The 21,214-nt window shown below is 39.5% G+C and overlaps 1 protein-coding gene across 1 annotated transcript in view; it reads right to left on the bottom strand.

The window, feature by feature from the left end:
* Positions 1–20,438, bottom strand: part of KAT6A (lysine acetyltransferase 6A) — a 36,655-nt gene extending 16,217 nt beyond the window's left edge. Inside the window, exons 1-9 of the mRNA XM_021535918.2 lie at positions 20,335–20,438; positions 18,480–18,522; positions 17,594–18,361; positions 6,752–6,860; positions 6,054–6,169; positions 5,720–5,801; positions 4,816–4,951; positions 2,717–3,030; positions 1,423–1,541 (exon numbers count right to left, since the gene is read on the bottom strand). Coding sequence (XP_021391593.1) covers positions 1,423–1,541; positions 2,717–3,030; positions 4,816–4,951; positions 5,720–5,801; positions 6,054–6,169; positions 6,752–6,860; positions 17,594–18,196 — 1,479 coding nt within the window. The 5' untranslated portion in view covers positions 18,197–18,361; positions 18,480–18,522; positions 20,335–20,438. The remainder of the gene's footprint in view (positions 1–1,422; positions 1,542–2,716; positions 3,031–4,815; positions 4,952–5,719; positions 5,802–6,053; positions 6,170–6,751; positions 6,861–17,593; positions 18,362–18,479; positions 18,523–20,334) is intronic.
* Between the last annotated feature and the right edge of the window lie 776 nt (positions 20,439–21,214).

The raw sequence follows: 21,214 nt of genomic DNA on the forward strand, positions 1-21,214 counted from the left end.
TCCTGCTTGAACTCACTGGTAATTAGGAAGATGCAGATGTTGCTCTCTGACACTAAAAACAAGTACCAGTCACACTTCAATCAACCATGTGAGTCACAAAAAGAAAGAATTAATAAACATTATCATACCATGTATCTCCACTACCATTCACAGTGTTGCATGACAGAGTTTTAAATACAAATTAGTAGAAAGTGAAGTTAAATACAATCTTTTTTTGAGTGTTGTAATTTTCTTTCTTGTTATTTCAAATGGTGAAGAACAGAAACACAAACTGCTCATGAGATTAAAAACTAGAAGTATTTGACATCACACATTAGTATCTTCCCAGTTCTGAGACTAGATGGACTACTGTGGACTACTGCGAATGTAGCAGATACCAAACCAACATTCAGGATGCGATAACCTGCTTATCATCACAAGTGCTGAAGAATTAAAGAAAAACTTCACATTTATTAGAAGAAAAAAATAGAAACTAGAGTATTTTAAACTACTTCTTTACTTACAACCTTCATTTCCCCATCCCTCTGATAGTAACTGTATATTTTAGAGCAACTAAAAATAAGGATACTAAATGCTCTTCTTTCAAAGAAAAGAAATGCTTTCTCAACTCATGAAGATTTTATCTCAAAAGACTGTCACTCACAGAATGACAGAAATCCACATATTCCCACTAGCCTTGCATTATAATATGAACTACCTGGACTGAAGTTATGAACAAATGAGAACACTTCATGCAGGAGGGCAGCAACTAATGTGAAGAGTACCAGTGAATTACCCATATGCAAATTTATGCAAGCAGCATGAGATCCAGAACAATGGGTTAGGATTTTAAAGGTAACTTTCTAAATTAACATCTTGCTAAGCTTCCAAAGTGGGACTGGTATTGGCAAAAGTCACCTCAGGATCTAATCCTAGATATATGTATTTCCTGGAGCTCTAGATGAAAAGGAACAGCAACTTCTGTTGGTAAACATCTATCAATGTGTACACAGACACAAACAGCAATGCTCTATCCTGTTCTAAAAAGAGTTAAACTATCTAGAAAAAGAATGTTTCAAGTATTCAGAGACTCCATGTGACCAATGCTGCTAGCAAACTATCCCATATTTTATTAATAGTCCACATGTTTTACCAGCTATTTAACAGTTCTGGGAGGACAAAAGCCACAGCCCCCAAGGTTTTTTAGCCACCTTAACCTCTTACACTCTTACACTCATTTTTCTATTATCCTTCAGCTCTCTTGAGGTCAATTCTCCATTACTCTCCAACATCAGAAATCAAGCACATTAGCTTCTGTGACTGACTCATCTGAAGTCTGTATTTCTTGCTGTTATTTTTTTGTTGGGGTGGTGGTTTTAGATTTGTTTAAATTTCTTTTACAGATTTGGTACTTACTGCCAGACACTGAAAATTTAACTTTACCTGCAGTGCTTGTTCCTGAATATCTCGAAACAACTCCATGTCTTTTTCATTTAAGACATCCTGGCTTCCAAAAAAACGCTCCTCAGTTTCTTGTTTTCCATCCCAGCCATCCTGATTGTCTGTATATAAGAGACAAAATTGTCTTCACATACATTTACAAAAAAGTATTTGTTTTTAGTGCAGTGACAAACAACATCTGGCTGTATTCATACACTGTGCCAGGTTTTTTGATGGGATTTTCTATTCAGATTTGGGACCACAAAGGAAGAACAGATTCTAGATTTGGGACCTTGTAAGTAGTACTGTCCTACATTTAAGCAGGTCCAAATATTGCCACCTAGATATTCACAGTACCACGAAGGCATAAATGGCTTACCACTAAGCCTGTTTTTTTTCACAAACAAGGATCACAGCTATTTAAATGCCATAAAACCAAAAACAGGACACCTACATTTGTCACCTTAGAGATACCCCTTCAACAAAAACAAGCCTAAACAAAATGCCCAAAACCCTCTAGACACTTCACCTCAAGCCCAAAGCATTAAGTCACATTACTGTTCTTCCAGCACCAGCCAGGTTAATGCAGGTAATTATTCTAAAGCTGTAAACATAGTATTTTATTGTGGAGTATTTCCCACTGCCTGCTTAGGAACAATTCAGGACCATGCAACAAAACTGTAAATATCCAAATACAGAAATTAAATAAAGGTCCAAGGATAGATAATATCTTAAGCTAGAAAAGCAAAAAAATCAAGGAAAGCAGAACTGCATTCCAAAGGGAAGGGATAGTTTTCAGCAAGCAGATGTCAAGCTCCACAAACAGGCTCCTCTATGGCTGAGAAAATTAAGGAACATTTGCATGCATCCATAGATTGGAAACTCTTGGGTCTGTCGGACGGTTTTAGTTATCTATTTTCAATTTCATACTTCTACCTTGCTGCTCTTAATTTTTATGAACCACTGCCTATGTTATTTCTTTCAAATGTGACATTATTTAGCCCATTTCCTAGGCTGTCTGCAAATAACTCCTTACCAATGTGCATTCTACCTCACTGTAATCACTTAATCCTTCATAACACCTTGCCATCATATATAAAGAGGCTAAGGTCTCTAGGATCACTTCCTTTTTCCAGCTCATATTCTACCTCAATGCACCAAAGATAAGTGTATTCCAGTATTAAATTTCAGCTCAAAGTTTCCAGCCTCCAACAATTCCATTCAGTTCAACATCCTAGCCATTGAACATTTGCTTGGGATACAGGATACTTACATGGGCAGGGTGAAAAATCTTTACCTGTGGGCCATTCTGAAGTGCTAGATTTCCTGGTACCCTTTTTCCTGATCCTATACTGCTGAGAATAGTCTACCACTTCTCCTCGAGCTTTTCGTCCATCAGGGGAGGGAGTGAAGAATTTAGTAAGGCCATCTATAAGCCCTTTGGTTTTCTTGTTAAATTTCAAGGTGTTGCTGCCATCTCTGCAGAAGTCCAAGACATCTGTCTGTTCCAGGTAACCTCCTTCTGATGATGCTGACTGGCTGGACAGAGCCATCTTACGCTTCCGACCCCGACCAGGACCAGTGCGAACTTTGCTGAAAGGACCTTTTGATCTAAAGGATAAGAGGAAAGATATGGTCAAAAGATTTGGTAAGGTGACCTACCATCTCTCTAACCTATTTATCAACCACACAGAACGTGAGCTGAAGAATTTAGTAATACAGGAGTATCAGAAGCCTGTGTACTCTAGAGGAGCCAGGATTTAAACATCTCAGTAGAAGGTACTGTACTATTTTTCTCTACATTGAACATTATGTCAAACTAATTTGAGTATAAACAATAAATTTTCATGAAATTTAACACAACATTAGATTTTAAAATCGGTAACCAGAACAAATACATTGCCAGTAGAAGGCTTTAATTTATGCAGTCATTAAACATTTACCCTTGTGATTTGCCATAGTTTTTGTATTGATAGGAAATTGTTGTAAAAATTCCACAGAAAGTTAATACACAAAGGACATGCCTATTAGCTAAGAACCCATACCACTGATGGTTGCATTAGCTGAAAACAGCATTGCTCTCCAATCAGCTGCCACCTTTAAGACTGTAAACTTTAAAACTCTATTGAGATGAAACTATTTAAAAGGTGTGTGGATGTGGCTTGGGGATATGGCTAGTGGTGAACACAGGGATGTTGGGTTAATTGTTGGACACAATGATCTTAGAGGTCTTTTCCAACTATGATTCTATGATCCTATGCTTCTGTAAGATAACTGAATATTCAACACTTCTCAGGAGTGTCCTAGACTGACCGACTATTTTAGCTACAGTCTTTTCGGGCACAGAGACAGCTTTTTCCCAAGAAGACAAACTACACATTTTTGCACAATTCTGATATATTTTGCAAGTGAAATGATTGAACAAAGCCAAAAAATTTGAGTCAATCATGAAATAATACTTAAAAGAGACAAAACAGTGGAAGCAGATGGCTAGTTTTCCTTTTGCTCCTCTGAATTAATACTGAGAGTTCTTCTGTGCAAAGTTACTGTACTGATTAAGAAAAAAAAAATCATGTTTAATAGAGAAGCTCCCTCCATGTTTTTAGGAGCATTAAATTTTGTAAGGTTGTTTTCCAGAACATCCTCTGGTGCTATTAGTTAGAATCAACTGGTGGTTCAGCTGTTTTTTCCAGCTGATCTGATGTCCATAACAGACATTATTCTGACATGCTCATTCACTGTTTTGCACCCTGAAGAGTCCAGAGTGCTGCATCACAACCAGAACTGCAGAGAAATCTTAATTCAAGGGAATTGCTTTGACTGAACAGTTATCCAAAGAATTCCTGCCTACCCAAATCCAATTCTCTGACAACTAGCTAGTTACCCCACAACAACCATGACAAAGCTGCAGAAACACACCTGGTCTCAGCACAACAGACTTCTCCACAAATGCAGAAACATGTGGAATGGAAGCAGAAACGGGCCAAATATTTTCTGGCAGCAGTGTCAGATTAAATATATGTCAATCAATCTCATATGCCTTATAGTGATTATTTAATTTCTTTAAACAACAGAAAGGGCTCTTGGGAAATGCAAAGCAAGGCAGCTATGCTGGAAGAAGGAGCCATCCAGCAAAAGAGATTACATGAACAGCAAAATTTGTTTATGACTATAAGGAATAGTTCAAAAATAAGTAGTAAATTACTACAAAGAGTAAAAAAATCTTGGCCAAAAGAAACACTACTGTTACTTCTAGTCTTTCACAGCCCTTTTCAGAAAATCTGTAATGAACAACTCTTAATTGTAAAAGAGAACTTCTCACAAAGTAGACTAGAGATTTGAGAAATACCCCGTCCTACAGAATTTCCCATCTTACTCTTCCTTGTAGAGACTTACGTTGTGTTTTGATTCTTTAACCTGTTTTTAGGACGTCCTATTGGGTTAGCATAGCGTCTTTTTATCTGTGCTGCCTTCTTCTGTAGAAGTTTTCTTCCTTTCTTACGTGGTCGACATATTTGACATATCCACATACCTATAAGACACAAGTCCCCATCACTGAATGCAAAAGACATCTATATAGGACAAAAGGAAGAAATACAGTCCACAGGCCTTCTGAGATTAAGGGTAGGAACAGTACCAAAGATACTGATTATCACACATATGTGTAAGAAGAATTATGCGTATGCTTCAACAATTTAAAATCAAGCCCTATTAATATTCCCCAGACCCAAAGAGTTCCAAAGAATTCCAAGTACAGATAAAGTCTCCTTAATCTCAGTACATCATCAGAAAACCATAATTTAACGGTTAATTATCCCATTATCTGCTTACAACTATACTTCTTCCAACTATCTTATATACACAAGTTTTCTTCTAACTGCCAAGGAATAATCTTCCATAGACAATCTGCTTTCTCATTGGAAAGAGAAGTTAATTTGTCCAGAATAATCTACTGTCCAAATGGATATCACTTCAAAAACATATATCTCTTTCTTTTGTACAAGGCTATTCAAGAAAACGAAAGCTGATTATCTTAATCGATAGGGATCACTTTTATTCCTTCAACCCTCAAGAATTTTTTTTCAAAACCCTTCACAGGGAGCAAGTTACAGGAAACAGAAGATAGTGAAAAATACTGGATGTGAAGCTCTGACCCTTTGGTTTCTAATACTGAAAGGTAATTCCATACAAAAATGAGCTAAATGTAGCTAGAAGAGGACCAAATAAGTGGAAGCACTGTCTGCCCACCCATCTTTTCCAACACCATCTTAAATTATTCTATTCACCATGAAGTCCTCACCTTTTGGCATCCTGGTAAGAGGAGGATCACAGCATTCCATGTGAAAGCCACGGTCACAGGAGTCACAAAATAGCATGTTATCCTGTTAAAGACATAAACTCTCTTTATATGTGCATCAGCATCAAGCCCTCCATTAATCTGTCACAATTTCAAAAAACGGGCATATAGTTCTCAACTACAGACAATTCAAGGTATTTCACAGGTCTCAGAAAGAGTACCAGACTAAAATAAAAGCTGCAGATATTTGCCTCTAATATAATTTTATTTAGTAGTTTAACTTCACAGCCACAAAACTGGTATCCACTTAATTGAATCCATACTTCACTATACTTACAGCATTTTTTCCTTGATCTCTACAAGAACTGCATGTTTTGCATTCAATACACTGCCATCGCAAGGCTTTCACTCGAACTGTCAGCTCTGGAGAGAACTTCAAACAGGACGGATGACCTAGAGAAAAAAGAGAAAATGTTACTGGTAAAATCATTATATTTCTGTTAAGAGCCATAGTTAGCTCACACAGAGGCTACTTTATCAATTATGTCCTCCCATGCAGAATTTCCGCTATCCAGATACTCCTGTATTTAGGTGCCTCTATTCTTACTTACTTATAACACAAACTAATGCCCTAGGTAGCAAATAGCAGGCCCACATACTAAAAGAACCCAAAGACAATTCTTCATAACTGAACTGAGAAACATGATGAAACTGGCCTTCATTGCCACATTAAAAAAAAAAAAACAAAAAACTTCCAGGAGCCGAATGAATTATTTGTGCTAGGTTAACTTAGCTGCCTCCCCTCTGGAACCCTAAGATTCAGCTGAACTATAACTGTACTGTATGCCACAGAAGCATATTCCTCACATGTCTGGGTCAGCAGGAGTGACTACTTTAGACTTCTCTGTCTTAAATGGCAAGATTCTTACTAGATGCATACTCCCTCTCTGCACAGGGCAGCAACAGGCAGTGTACCAGCTTTTTCTGTCTCAAGGGAAGGGGATAAAACCAGCAGCCCTGTAAATGGTTACCTACCACTGTTGCCACAGTCAGCACAAGAGATGAGCTCTTCAGGTTTTTTCTCCCGATTTTGCTCTTTTGTACCAAGGCAGAAACTGCAAATTGGAATTGGTTCGGCAACCGGCTGTGAGGAAAACAGACAATAAGAGCACTGGGTATCTCAAGGGAGCAAACTGTAATACACAAAATGACACAGACATTTATATATCACATAAACATGATGTAATACACATCATGTCTCAAAGATTTTATTTGGTTCTCACATTCAATACAACACTAACTGAATAGAAGTTAGTACTCCAAAGTACAAAAACTGTGCAACTGCTAACACTGTTATGAAAAATTAAAATAAAATCTTCCTGCAGAAAGTTATGTGAGCATGTTATATAGCAGTCACATGCAGATAAAAAGGTGTGCTCTCTCTGAAAAATTTATGGGGGGAGTTAGACATTGCATAGCAAAAAAAATATATTTAAGATGAGGCACAGCACTAGCAAAGAAAGAAATAGATATGAACTAGCCAACAATACATTTGGACTGGAATAAGTAGGGCATTTTTAAATTTAAGAACTGTCATTCTACAGCCTCATCAAAGATGTAGCAAGTGCAATAATTGTCTGTTTTAAAGCGATACTCGATCAACTTATACAAGAGTAAAAAGGATAGCCTAATTTAACATTAAGTGCTGGATATCGTTATCTAGCAAATTCTTTCTAATCCAATTCTGCATTTAAATCCTGTGATTTATAGTTTCCAGAGCAAAAATGTACAAAAAATTTAATTTAAAAATACAATAAAGATATGCTAAAATCACATTTAGAACACTGGAGATGGGAATAATGTTAGATTACGGCAAGTTTTGAGGAACATTCTTTGCATAGCTGTATCAAGTTACAGTTAGAGACTTCTAACATACCTTTTCAAAATCTATTCTGCAGGTACATGTGTGCATACTGTTAATTATGGCATGGAAGCATATGCCAGAAGAAGTTCTAAATACCTTCACTCTTCCTAAGCCACATCCAAAGCATTATCCAGAATAGTTTCTTGCAGAATCAGGTTTGTTTATACTACCATAATACAGAAACTGAAAATTTGAAAGCTCTACCTTTCACTCAGCATACAGACATAGCACACACAGTACTCTTCCAGTCTGAGGTGTGGTCCTTAAAGCACCCACTAGAAGGAAACAATCTGAACATCTTATAAATTTACTGTTTCAAAATTATGCCACACAACAGGAATGAAAGCCTGACATTCTTCACTTAGAATACAAGTATTTATATGTATTTAGCCTTTGGGTAAATCCCAAATGATGCTGAAGTATAAACTAATATGAAATCACCTGCCTGTCAAACTACTTCAGTTTGGAATATGTTCATAGGATTCATTAACTGAAGGAGTGCAGTTTTTGCTCCTTTTGAGAAACAGAGAGAACAAGACAACTGTAGATAGTTATGCCAAGCATACAAATCATTAATATCCAAGCGGGAGGGGCAAGCTAGCATCTTCACTGCCCACAGGCAGCATCTTTCCAGCCAAGTCACCACAGCAATATTAGCTGAAATCAGTTACGCAGGGATTCTCCATCCTCTTTCAACAGAGAGAGGGGAACTGTACACAAATTGTTCTCTTTCTGTTCATGACTGGACTCTAGGTGCCAGGCAACGAGCGGCTTCCAGTCAGTATCAGGTTTACTGGGGAAAAAACCTTGTATATGAAGGGTCAATCAGTGCTCCAATTTCTTTGGAATCAAGATTTCAGGAATTACTTTTACCTTCTACCTTTTGAAAGGAAAGCTCTAACACTAATGCAATTTTTCAGGGGAGATATAAAATTATTTCACGTATCCTTTCCAGGAAGTGCATGAGCAATTTATTTCATCAAAGAGAGTTTTATAGACAGTCAATAGCCTAAGATAGTAGTTCTTTTCTGTTTTAGCTAGTATTTGTGCATACTCTGTTCATCCCCACAGTTCTCCAAATCTAGATGCCCACATGTAACACTGTCTAGGTTTGGAAGAACAAGATAAATTACTATCCTTCACAGCTTCAATGTTTCCTGTATTTACCACCCTGGCAAGCTGCAAGCAAAAACTTTACCACATTTAAAAAAAACCTCAAAACATCTACAGTTTGGGGGAAGGCTCTACTAGAATTCAGAATGTTTTAGAGCAATTAATTAAATTAGTACAATTTTGAACGTGGAGATCAGGCTACTCTTCCACAGCTTCTGTGTAAGACTGTTATGCTAACTATGGAGAGATTTCTCTGCTGCTGTGTTTGTTCAGCAAACAACATCCTGGCAAGTGAAAAATGCAAGCACACAATGAAAGATTAGTGAAAACAAGACTGGAAGCAGGCAGCTCAGTTTCATACTGCAATTTTTTGGCAGACATTCAGCTCCTTCTGCTGTTTTGCTTGCAAGCACATCTATCTGTGTGATGTCACCAGATTCAGTGAGGGAGGGAGCCAGAACAAATTGGACTGACAGTGTCTTACAGCCAGCCAGCCTCTCTGCACATGTTGTTACTATACAAAGGGTTTCTAGAAACCAAATGTGCCTTAAAGATTCTCAGACTGTATGCTCTCCTAAAGGCAACTACAGAGAAGTGCTTCCAGAAAAAGCATGTGTGTAGTAATTTTACAATCTCATTTTTGGCTAACCCATCTGCTTTGTAGTCTTCTTAATTTATGAAAAGTGAGGTTAGGGAAACGCCTCAAGACTCACAGTCACGTCTGCAGCCACAATGTCACAATGGTCACTTGCTAGTAATGTTAAAGCACTTTACTTTGCAGACGTTTTAATACTGTCTGAGGCTCACTAGATATCAGGACTATCTTTGTCCCATCATCTGGCAGTCGTTGTGGCTGGAATTGAGTGGGTATAGAATTTAAATCAACATAAAACAAACACAAACACTCACACTAACTTTTTTTTTGCTTTGCTCTTTAAGATCCCCTGAATGTGAGCCCCCTAGAAGCAACGGTAGATGGCTTCTGAGAATTCACAAGAGATAATGCTTTTTTGTGTGTCTATTTTTAAGCAAGTGACAAATCATTACTCCTCACTTCAAATAGTCCATTCTGTTGCAAAGGTCTCCCTCAAAAGCTGTAGCTCCTGGCAAGAGCAGATGAACCAGAAAAGACAGAGGGAAAGTACAACCTACACCACAGGGAAAAAAATTATTTAAAACATGAGGAAACATGTTTCAGTGAGCTCAGCCTCACAAAGCCTGGATTCCATGCCTTTTGGATCAGTGGCTGGAGAGGAAAACTGCTTCAGTCCCATGCCTCAATAAAATCAGAAACAATGAATTTCATATTGTCAAAGTAATTTTAGAAACTTTTTTGCTGTATACAGAGAAAACTGCAGAATTTAGGAAATACTATTAAATAATATCAACTTTTAGCAGCAATGGTTGGTAACTAAGCCTTCTTCTATAGAAGTTACCAAATACCAAAGCTCCCTTCAGACAGTATAGTGAAAGAAAAAAATAAAGCAACTGAGAGTAAAAAAAGAAATCCCTTAAAATACTGTTTTTACTCAAGAAAACAATGCTAAGTATATTTTAATACACCCAAGAAAAGCTATCACCATAACACAAACATGTATGTTTGTCCGCGTAAATGGATATTGTCTCCAATTCACTTGTTAAATCTCACTTGAAAGAAGAAGCCTATTTATATGGCAGAATGATGACCTAAAACATGAGACTATGTTAAAACAAATGTAACGGAGAAAAGACAAAATAGCATACAGAATAAAGGAACAAGCATGAAATACATACCTCTTCTTAAGAGAAACACATAGAGTCATTTAAATAGAAAAATTAAAGAACATTTAAAGTAAGTGCTGCTGTTTGAGGAAGGACTAATACAATGGAGAGAAAATCTGAAATGCTGCTACAAGAGTAGAGTCAAATGCAAAGGCCAATAGCTTGGACATTAATGAAGTACATACTGGCTCAATTTTCTGCAGTGATTATTGGTATCTGGAAACCAATGCAAAAAAATAATGTGAATAGTATCTGGGGCTGACAATCAAACTAAAGAAATTACCTTACTATTAGATATACACATGGTAAAAACTTCACAGAATGTCAGCTGGAAATGCTTAGACAGTGAATTGTTAAATAATCTTCCCACAACTAACAAGTTCTCTAATCAGAGGATTAAAGCTATTCAAGATTTGTTAGTCACAATCAGAATCACATGCCAAGACTTCCTGACTGCAAACTCAGGGCAGTGATGGGAGAGAGAGGCTCAGATTTCCTTCTCTGCAGTATAAAGAAACTCCCTTCACTTGACACTGATTCAGGAACCTAATAGTTCAAGTTACTGAAGTCTTCTTTATCTAAAGTTATATCCTGTGAGCTCCCACCTACACTTCGTCCCAGCTTCATAATTTTCGAGAAAATATAGGCTGCTATCTTGGGAGTGACAGATGATTATATTACTCTATTTTAGATCAAAAGAGATTTCTAAGAAGCCACAGGCTTCCACAGCTGCAAAAGAAAAACACACCACTTGAATCAAGAATAAGCTGAAATCTTAATTCCTCTCACTGCATTTCACAATACTTAGACAGTCACAAAAAATAAGGAATGTCAACATTGACTTTGATTTCTAGAAATAACAAGTTACTTTGGGGATGAGTTTTTTCTTAAAACTTAAGTAAATGTCTGTGCCTAGATGTAATTATTCTATTTTTAAATACCATATACTGCTTTACTTCAAGATTAGCAGCATCCCTAAAAGAATGGAAATACTTGTTAAAAAATGAAAAACAAGTATTTAACAGAATGCAGAGACCCCCATAAACATGAGCCCAGAGAAGATAAGAAAGGAACTGTCAATGAGCGTTTCACGCACATTAAAGATCTCTGATTCAAGGCTGCTACTTCTAGATTACCTAGGACACCCACACAAGTTCAACTGTGAAACCAAATCCTACTCAGTTTTTGAAACTTTACGACCTTGAGCACAAAATGGAGAGAACAAAAGAAACATTCTACATATTAAGTCTTCACTGTCAAAATTCGCTGTTCAATATAACACTCTTGACAGTAAGATATAACAAAAGCCCATGTTCTTGACCCATAGTCATTATATGCTATTTTCTCTCCCTGCACTGTCTGCACAGACAGACCATTCTCACATGAGCAGCTTTATATAGCAAGTGTGGCAAAACCCTAAACACATGCAGATAAAACCTTTTCTGAACAGGTCTGTTGCTGAGAAACTACTTATACAAAGGTATCCTGAATTTGCAAAGTCAGGTGAAGTCAGTATGGACATTTTATGGTTGTACATTTTGAAGAGAAAAATACCATTGATGGTAGCACTAAGCAAGTGCATCTACTTGTTCCTGAGAATTGCACTAAAGATTTTGCATGCAGCTTCATGATTAGCAGCTTCTAAGTTCAGTCATTGCAATGCTCAGCAGCAGAATTACTTTCTTTCCTTCCATGCATTCAAGGAATTCACTATGAGTCCAGATAAGTTCAGAGATCCAGCATACAATCAAAACATGCATTACTAAATATCCAGAACTGAGTCTCAAGACTGAGGAGAAACCTCAGTCTCAGGTTTTGTGTGTTGCTGAGAGGCTGTATACTGTTTGTGAATTCTAAATTAAGTCAAACCTATATACACACTTGTCTAAAGGCTGTATCCAACAGAAATTTTTCAATTTTCCAAAATCCAGTGAAGTAATAGAAGTACTAGTAATTAAAAGTTTTAATGATTCATAGGTCTCCACAGAAACATGTTTGAAAGATTCCGTATTTTCAAACTAGAAGGCATTATCCATGTATAGGTCCACGGGCTGGTTAACTGACCTTTAAAAGTCTCTCAAAACAAGCAAATGTATTACAAATGGGATTCTGTTTCCTACTCAAGGGTTATTCTGCTTGGACACCCTTCTCCCTCCTTTCTTTTGCATCTCACTACAAGTCGACTTACCATAATAGCAATAACAATGGGTGGACTGCCAGATTCTTGACCATTTAAACAAGCAACATTACAACCTCTCATCCAATGCCAAAGCAGTTTTAGGAGCTGCTCTGAGGAAAGGTGTTCATGCAGTCACCAAAATATTGGTGAGAAAAATTAAGATTTAGACACCAAATACAGAGAAAACCTAAATAGGTGGACTAGAGGTGAACCTGACTTAATCATAACTCACTAGGATAAATGTAGTTTGAAATCCTTGAATCCATCTAATTCACAAAGGTTGAAGGACTCAGCAGTCTGTCAAATGTGTTTGTTCACCAGATTTTGTTGACTACATGCTTGGACTTAAGAACATGGAACCTATTTTTCAACTAAAATGGCAATACTTGTTTAATAACTACTGGTTTTTAACTGTTTTTTCACCATCACTATGACTGAAGATAAAATTGCTGGGAAACTAGGAGAAAAACAGGGACAGAATGATCTGTCCTCATTCTCTCTGCTGTTTCTTCCCTTCCTACATAACAAAGCTAACACTGGAATCAAGCTGTTGTTTCTTTATCAATATTCTCTATTATCCACTCTCCTCCCTGTCTGACTAGCCTTTAAAGCTCTGTAGTTAATACAATTCCTTTATTAACCTAAACCATCTTCAGAAAAATGTCATTCCATATCTGTCAATAATCTACTGGACAGAAAGGACTGACAACAGAGATCTGGGCAAAATATTGGACTAATCTTCCTCTTTTTAATCCAGTACACTCAGCTTCTGCTGAAATTGTATCACAGAACACTGTTAAAAAGACTTCCTCCACAGTAGTACCCATTGACACTGGCACTCATCATAACATCTGATGCCTTCCCACAGTGATAAGCTTTGCCTCTAAGTTATCATGACTCCAGACACTGCCAGCACTGCTCTTGGTACTACTCAACCCCATTCCACACTGAATGCATCAGTTCATAACATCCATTTGCAGGTGTCTTGAACAGCAGTATTTAGGGCCTGTTTAGATTTGCTCAATTACTATGAGCTACTTCATCTGTTCACTACTTGAGTGAATAAAGTTCAAAGTAATTTTTTAACACTTGGGTTTCCAGAGTTACACAGTGTACAGATGGAGGCCATCTGTTATCAACCACAAGGTTTTTTTAGACAGAACTACAGATTTCTCTTCCCCAGAACCAGCTGGAAAGGAATGAATCCTAATCCTCCTCCAGCTGAGAGCCTAAGCTTGAACAGTGCCCTTGGAGAGATTGGTGAGCTCTCAATATGTAATTACAGTGTTCTAGTTGCAGATGATTTATATATTCCACCCCACACCAATTAATAAAAAAAAAACCTCTTTACCAGTACTCAGATAAGTTGTTTCATTTAATTCATTTAAGACATGGAATTAACAATTACTTACTTCAAACAGCCACAATATAGCAATAGTTATTGTATGCTTAAAGGCCTTCAAAACAACTTGAGGCCCTCAAAGCATATGAACTTTCTAAACAGATACAAGAAGTTTGGCTTTGTGTGAGTTTATGAGTGCACACTGGGATCTAGAACTACTGTTGGTACGAAGGAAGGCCTGAAGGATGCTGCATGTATAAGAGTCCACAGTTAAACTGATTGATAAGTACCAACAGATACAAAGAGAAACATAAAACTAGGAAACAGACAACATGCGATAAGGAACATGCAAGATAGCAGCACAGGGAATCTGCTATAAATATTACTCCTACTTTTCATCCACAGAAGTTCCTCTCTTTTTTTTTCAGGAATCACTTCCTGAATTTTGGCTTTATACTTCCACCTGTACTGCAGGATAATACTAAGATATTTACTTAAAGAAATTTACTGCTGCAGCCACAGACAGTTTTAACTGACATAAAAGACAGTTTCAAGGACAGTGCAAATGGCTATCAAATAATACCACCTGTATTTTCCTTCTAATTGAGGAAGAAACAGTCCTTCTGTTGTCCTGAGATCAAATTTCAGATGCTCTGGAAACTTCCAACACATATAGCAATTACTTCCACTTCTCTATCAGTTAGTTGATATTTTATTGTTGGATTTTTAAAGTAATAACAATTTTATAAAGATTCTTTCTGTAAGTGTCAATAAAACAAAAGCAGAGCAAGCTACCTTTAAGGCATCCAGCTTTAAGACCTGCAACTTACTACAGCTTAAGTTCCTTACGATAGTGTACCAGGAAAGAGCTCCTTGCTTGTCAACAGTATTAAATATTACTGTGTTGTAGTAGTCTCTCAAAGTAATTATTGCATTGTAGTAATACTATATTAACTAATGAACAGTTGTCCTGGTTTTGGCTGAAATCCTGTTAATTCTTCTCCTAGTAGCTGGTGTGGTGCTGTGTTTTGTAGAGTGAAAATACTTTGGAAAACCCACTGATGTTTCAGTTGTTGCCAAGTAGGGCTTACACCAAAGTCAAGGACTTTTTAGCTTCTCACCCCACCTGCAGTGAGGAGGCTAGCAGGCACAGGATGCTGGGATGGGACACAGCTGGGACAGCTGACCCATCCCAGCCTGTCCAAAGAACTATTCTAGACCATATGGTGTCATGCCCAGTACATAAACTGGGAAGAAGCTGTCGGGGGGCTGCTGCTCGGGGACTGTCAGGCCATCAACTGGCAAGTGGGAGATTAAAGTTTTTTTGTTCATGTTACTGCCAAGGCTCCTCTAAGAATCAAGAGAAACATTGTCACAATACTCCCAAAGAATCTATACCAAGTATATGCTACTAAGGAAAAAAACAAGAAAGAGAAAAAAATCCCTTACTACTCTCAAGAGCCCAATAAGTCAAGAAAATCACTATAGCACAGTATGTCATCTGCACCTGCATAAACTAGTTGAGATTTAACAGAAAGCTGCAGAGTGAAGGTGACTGCACTGTCTGCATGGAAAAAACAATCAACCAAGAACAAACAAAACAAAAAAATAAACTGTCTTAAAAATCCTGGAGAACAGGAACTCTGAGGAACCATTGACGGGCAAGTCAATTAATGCTGGCAGAACCTACATGTTTTAACATTGTATCTTCAGTATTACTTCAGACTAGTATGAAACTCTGCCTGAGTTATCTAGCACAGAGATGGTACATGAAGATCAGACATCTAAGGTTAAACACTGACACACACAGACACAAAAACTCAGAAGAATTTATTGAAAGAATACCTTGCAAAATTTATATTTTTCCAGAGGGACAATAAACAAATCCCAGATTAAATTCAGTATTTATAGTAGCTCATACTACCATTCACCATTCTGATTTATAACATTTTAAGAAAAGCACAGAGAACAATTTATCTCAAACAATATCAAGCTGCTCCTGAATTTTGGCACATTACAAGAAGACTGAGTAGGCTGTGAAACATACTGTGTTAATAACACACACAGCCCTATTATCCACTGTTACCAACACTCTCAATCCAGCCACCTCGTGTGCCAGGTTTGTTTATATCCAGTTTTCATGACATTTTACAGCTATACTGATTTCATTATAGATAAAGTTGGAGACTTAAAGAGGAAACATTTGTAGACAGAACACTGGAATTTTCAGCATAGTAATGCTTCCTAAATTACACCAGCCCACAGCACAACACACTAAGTTAAGTACTGTGTCCACAGTAAAGCACTCACAGTTAAAACAGAATTTCAGAGAAACTTTACTGGTGATAAAGCAGCTGTGCAGATTTTATTTTCTTTATGAAGAAGACTCATACGGTAGTTTTAAATCTTCAAATCCTAATAGATCATTAAAGCATCTCTCACCAGAGAGTGAAGCTGACTTTAAAAACCATCAGTAGGACACACCCAAAGAACTCATCCCTGAACAGGATATTTGTAACAACCAAAAATGTCCCATTCTGCAGAAAAATGTATCTCTTTAGGATAAAAAAAGAGTAATTCTCATATTCTAGATGTCCTAGAGACAAGTAGCAGAAATACAGGAATCAGTGGCAAACTGATCTTCAGTAAAGAAAGACAAGCTTCTGTTCTACTCTGCATTCAAAGTAACAGAAAGGATAAAAAGATACTGACTGGGTAGGAATTTCACTCCCACAACTTCATCTTGAGGTTAGAGGGGAGGATCAATGACCTTAGGAATGCAGAAGTAGGGTAGAAAGGAGGGTAAAACCAAAAAATATAAGAGAAAGCAACAGATTTTGTTTTTTTTTTTAATAAAGAATGTATATTTAAAATGGGGGAGAGAGAATGGGGCAGAGGGTACAGAGGCCCCTGAGTGCTCCTTCCAGGATCTCTATGCTCTCTAGATCATAGAATGGTTTGGGTAGGCAGGGACCTTAAAAATCATCTGGTTCCAACCCTTGCCACAGGTAGGAACACCTTCCACTAGAGCAGGTTCTTCCTATTTCACAACAAAGAGGTTCTGGAACAAAAGGTTCTTTGCCAATTATAAAGAAAGCCTCTAAGACAGCATTAGGTGGCAATTGCTAATCAGCCCCTCATTACATTACCTGAATTCAAATAGAAAGAAGAAATGGCAGGCAAATAAAAATGTGAAAGTAAGAGATCATCTCAAGTTTGCTTTGCAAATCCATCTCACCTTCAAGAGAGGCGGCTTACTTCCTATGTTTTGCTGACACACCTACAGTAAGCCTGTTATCATACTTCCAGTTCCACTGCACAGAAACATTGTGAATTCTCCACAGTAGCTCATCTGCAATTTTCTGATCCAAAGTACAAATTACAATCCATTAAATTTCCTCTCATGTTTAGAAAATTGGATACAAGGGGATTCTAAATACACAGTAATAACTTCTAACATACCAAATTCAAGATTATTTGCCTCAAATTACAATACAACTCTGTATTGACATATTCCATCGACCACAAGAAAACAACCATACAAAAACTGTGTCTTACCTTATCCTTTTCATGGGGAAGGAGACACACTGGAGGGAGACAGGAAAGAGACTCAAAACTCTCCTTCCCATCAGCATTAGTGGTTGCTTTAATGTTGAGCTGGTACAGGGGCCCATCCTTAAGGAGCCTACCATGGCCGACAGCACGTTTGACAGCTAATCGTAATTGCTGGTGAAAAATGGAGGCAGCGCTACCTCCAAATAATGCAGACACATCTTTCTGACCTTTCAGAAAGCGCTCGATGTTCTTCAAGGATGAGCCACCAGACTCAGCCAAGCCCTCAATTGCCCGTTTAATAAGTTTATTCCAGTCCACATTTGGTTTACCATCCAACTTGCCATGATTCCGAGGCTTCGGAAGTGCTATTCTCCCAGGATTATCAGGATCCTTGTAGGAGTTGAGACCCTTGTTGGAGACTTTTAAAATAGTTCCATCTTTAACACTCAACTCTAACTGTTCCAGAACAGTTTTGCGGTCCAAACCATGTGAAGATGACACAGCGTTGCATATCCTCTCCTCTGAAGGTCGCTGTTTTTGCTTCTTTACCTTTTTGATTGCCTCCAAAATCCACTCTGTATACAGCGGGTTGGCGAGTTTTACCATGGTGAAGAACTCTGTATATCCATAGAGTCGTTATCCTTTATCCTGATGCTGAACAAGTTTCAAATGATGAGAAAACAGATCCTCGAATGATGGGAACCAGTTAATCATAGCATACACGTTTTCTGTTCTGAATTAATCCTTTCTCAAGCATTATTTGTTTTCACACTGAAGAGAAGAAAACAAAACAATTAAAAACTTCTACCTTCTGTCCAATAAATCCCATAACAGCATCACAGAAGGGTTTTACACAAAACGTATAAAGATTTCGTAAGCATTATCTCACCTGAGCTTCTGGTCTCACAATAAAAAGAGCTCTAATGTTAGGCCTAGAAGAAAACAAGAGAGACATTTAAAAAAAACACTTCTGAAGAAAAGAAAAAAAAAAACAGCAGACAATGTTAATTTGTTAAACACACAGAAGAGTTTTAAGCCACTACATTTCTGAAATACTAAAGTAATATTTCAGGTTTTATCTTCACTACTAATAAAAGCATACTTTAGCACTAAAATTACCCCATAAAACCTAAAGAAAAGTGTCCTTTCCATTTTGATCCATTAGTCTATACCAAGATTTGTATCACTGCTGAGCACAACATAAGTTAATATTTGGGGGAAAAAAGGAAAACCACAACAAATATCTTAAAAGAGCAGTAGCTCTCATAATTTTTACACATGGAAGACATTGAAACTTTAACAGAAAACAGAAATAACTAAGACTCTGGAGCAAACAGCGAGAAACTTTCAGAGCACTTTCATGAGTGTAATCATAGGTTTCCCATCTGTGAAGAAAAGTTATGACAGTTGTTCCATAAAGGAAAAAAAGTGAAGAAACACAACTGGAGATTGCAATTAAATGCTCTATGTTTAGAAGCCACAGAAAAAAGGATACAACATAATTTTCAGTATTGATGAGGCCCACTGGAAACACCTCAGGACAAAGTAACAGGTGACCATCCACAGCATAAAAGTAATGTTTATGATATTGCTAATTAATGATGCTGGTGAAAGGGTATGAGGTTCTACTTTAGAGCCTTTAGTTAGTTATCCTTATAATAGCTTTTTTGGGGTGTGATAACTGTCTGTTATGCTGGAGTTCTACTTCAGGAGTACACTAACCAAGAAGGATCTGAAAAGTGTTTATCACAATAAATAATGATTTTCTACAAGGGAGTTTCAGACTAGAGTTAAGTTGATAACACAGTTATCGTGTTCTGCTTTCTAGTAAACACTGAAGAATTTATCAACACACGGAACACATTTGCATACAGACATCAGACTCAATAGCAGAGCTCCACAAGGCCAGTACTAGAAAGACTCTGAACGACTGCTTAAATGAGATGTAGCGCTTGCCTAGAGTTCTTTAATTCTGCGAACAACAGATGTAAAGGGAAATACGGTTCTCGACACCTGCCCTCCTCCAAAACAGAGATGCGCTCCTCTAACTCCTACTCCTGGATCCTGAAGCCCGAAGAATTCTGTCCCCCGTTCCCAGCCGAGCCCCGTGCGCAGGACGTTATGCAACCGTCCGGCCAGGCTGGGGCGGCACCGGGACGGTCCCAGCGGCGGTGGGTCACTCGCTCGCTGGCTCTCTGGGTGACAAGCGACCCCAGCACCTGCTACCGCTCGTCCCCATCCCTACCACGGTAGGTCCCGCACCAGGCGCCCCAAGGACCGCACTGCCTCAGCACAGAGACTCGCACCGGCGAATTCGGGAAAAGCGGGGCGCAGGCCGGCAGACAGCCATGCCCCATGCTGCTCTCCGTCCCCCCGGACACGGGCAGTGCGGCCCGGCTAGTTCCTCGCACTGGTACGGGCGGGCCCGCGCCCGCCTCAGCCGCGCTCTCTCGCGCCAGACACTGATCGGAGCTCAGCTCGAGGACCCCCGGCCGCTTCGCCCGCGTCACCAGTGCCGTGCCGTGCCCGCCACCTCCTCGAGGCGTGGGCCTGGCGAGCGCCGCGGGAGCGGACGGCGGGGCCGGGCCTGGCGCAGAGCGGCGGCGGGGCCGGAACAGGCCGCGAGCCTGGAGCGCCCAACTGGGCCTTCCCCTTCCCCAGGCCACGGAGCTCGCCAACCGCCTGTCCCCGACTTCCTCGGCATCAACCACCCGAGCCGGCGCGGCTCCGCCAGCGTTACTTACCGAGGGCCGCGAGCGCCGGGACTCGGGAGGTGAAGGCCGGACGGCAGCGAAGCCCGAAACTGACACGGCGGCCATCTTGGGCCCGGCGCGCTGCGGCGGGGGGCGGGGGGGCGCGAGGTGGAACAGCCCGCGGGGGGAGGGGGTGGCCAGGCCACGGAACAGCGCGGCAGGGCGCAGACGGCCGCCAGGGGGCGCCGTGGAGCCGCAGCTGCGCCCCGGCGGGCAGGGGAGGCGGGGCCACGCTGGGGGCCGCGCGGAGCGGACAGCGCGTGAGGGAAGCGGCCGGGCCGGGCCGTGAGGCGAGGCGAGGCAGATACCAGCACTTAAGACTTGCCCACGATCCTGAACCACAGTTGGGTCTGACATGTTAGACATCAGCCTGTCCGCGGTGGTGCAACAGACCGACCTTCCTCCCATATAAGAAAGGCTGTGTGTTTAGACAGCTTATTTAATGTGATTCAAAGGACCCCTTTTCCATTGTTTATGTATATTGCCAGCAGTGTAAAAGGAAAATTATTTGTCATGGCATGTTTTATTCAGAAGTCCAGGGATCTGTTATATGAACATGAAACACTAGTTCTAGTTATGCAAAGGAATAATTTGCTAGAGAATTTAGGTAAATTTGGCAGGACAATTGTTTTCATGCCAGCTGGATGTTTTCTGGGATGTTACTCCGTGGTGAACGAACCAGCAAAATAGTTAAAAACGTTCCTCTAGCTGTTCCTCCCTGCAAAATCCGGGTTATTTCCTCATTTCATGGACTATAATCCAGTTTCCTTCTAGAAAAGGGACCCCTAAACGCCGGTGAGGAGCAGGCGGGGTACGTGCGCCGCGAGCGCACTCCACCGAACGGCAGCGGCCTCTGTGGGACGTCCCCGGG

The sequence above is a fragment of the Lonchura striata genome, chromosome 32, assembly GCF_046129695.1.
Source record: "Lonchura striata isolate bLonStr1 chromosome 32, bLonStr1.mat, whole genome shotgun sequence".
NCBI lineage: Eukaryota > Metazoa > Chordata > Aves > Passeriformes > Estrildidae > Lonchura > Lonchura striata.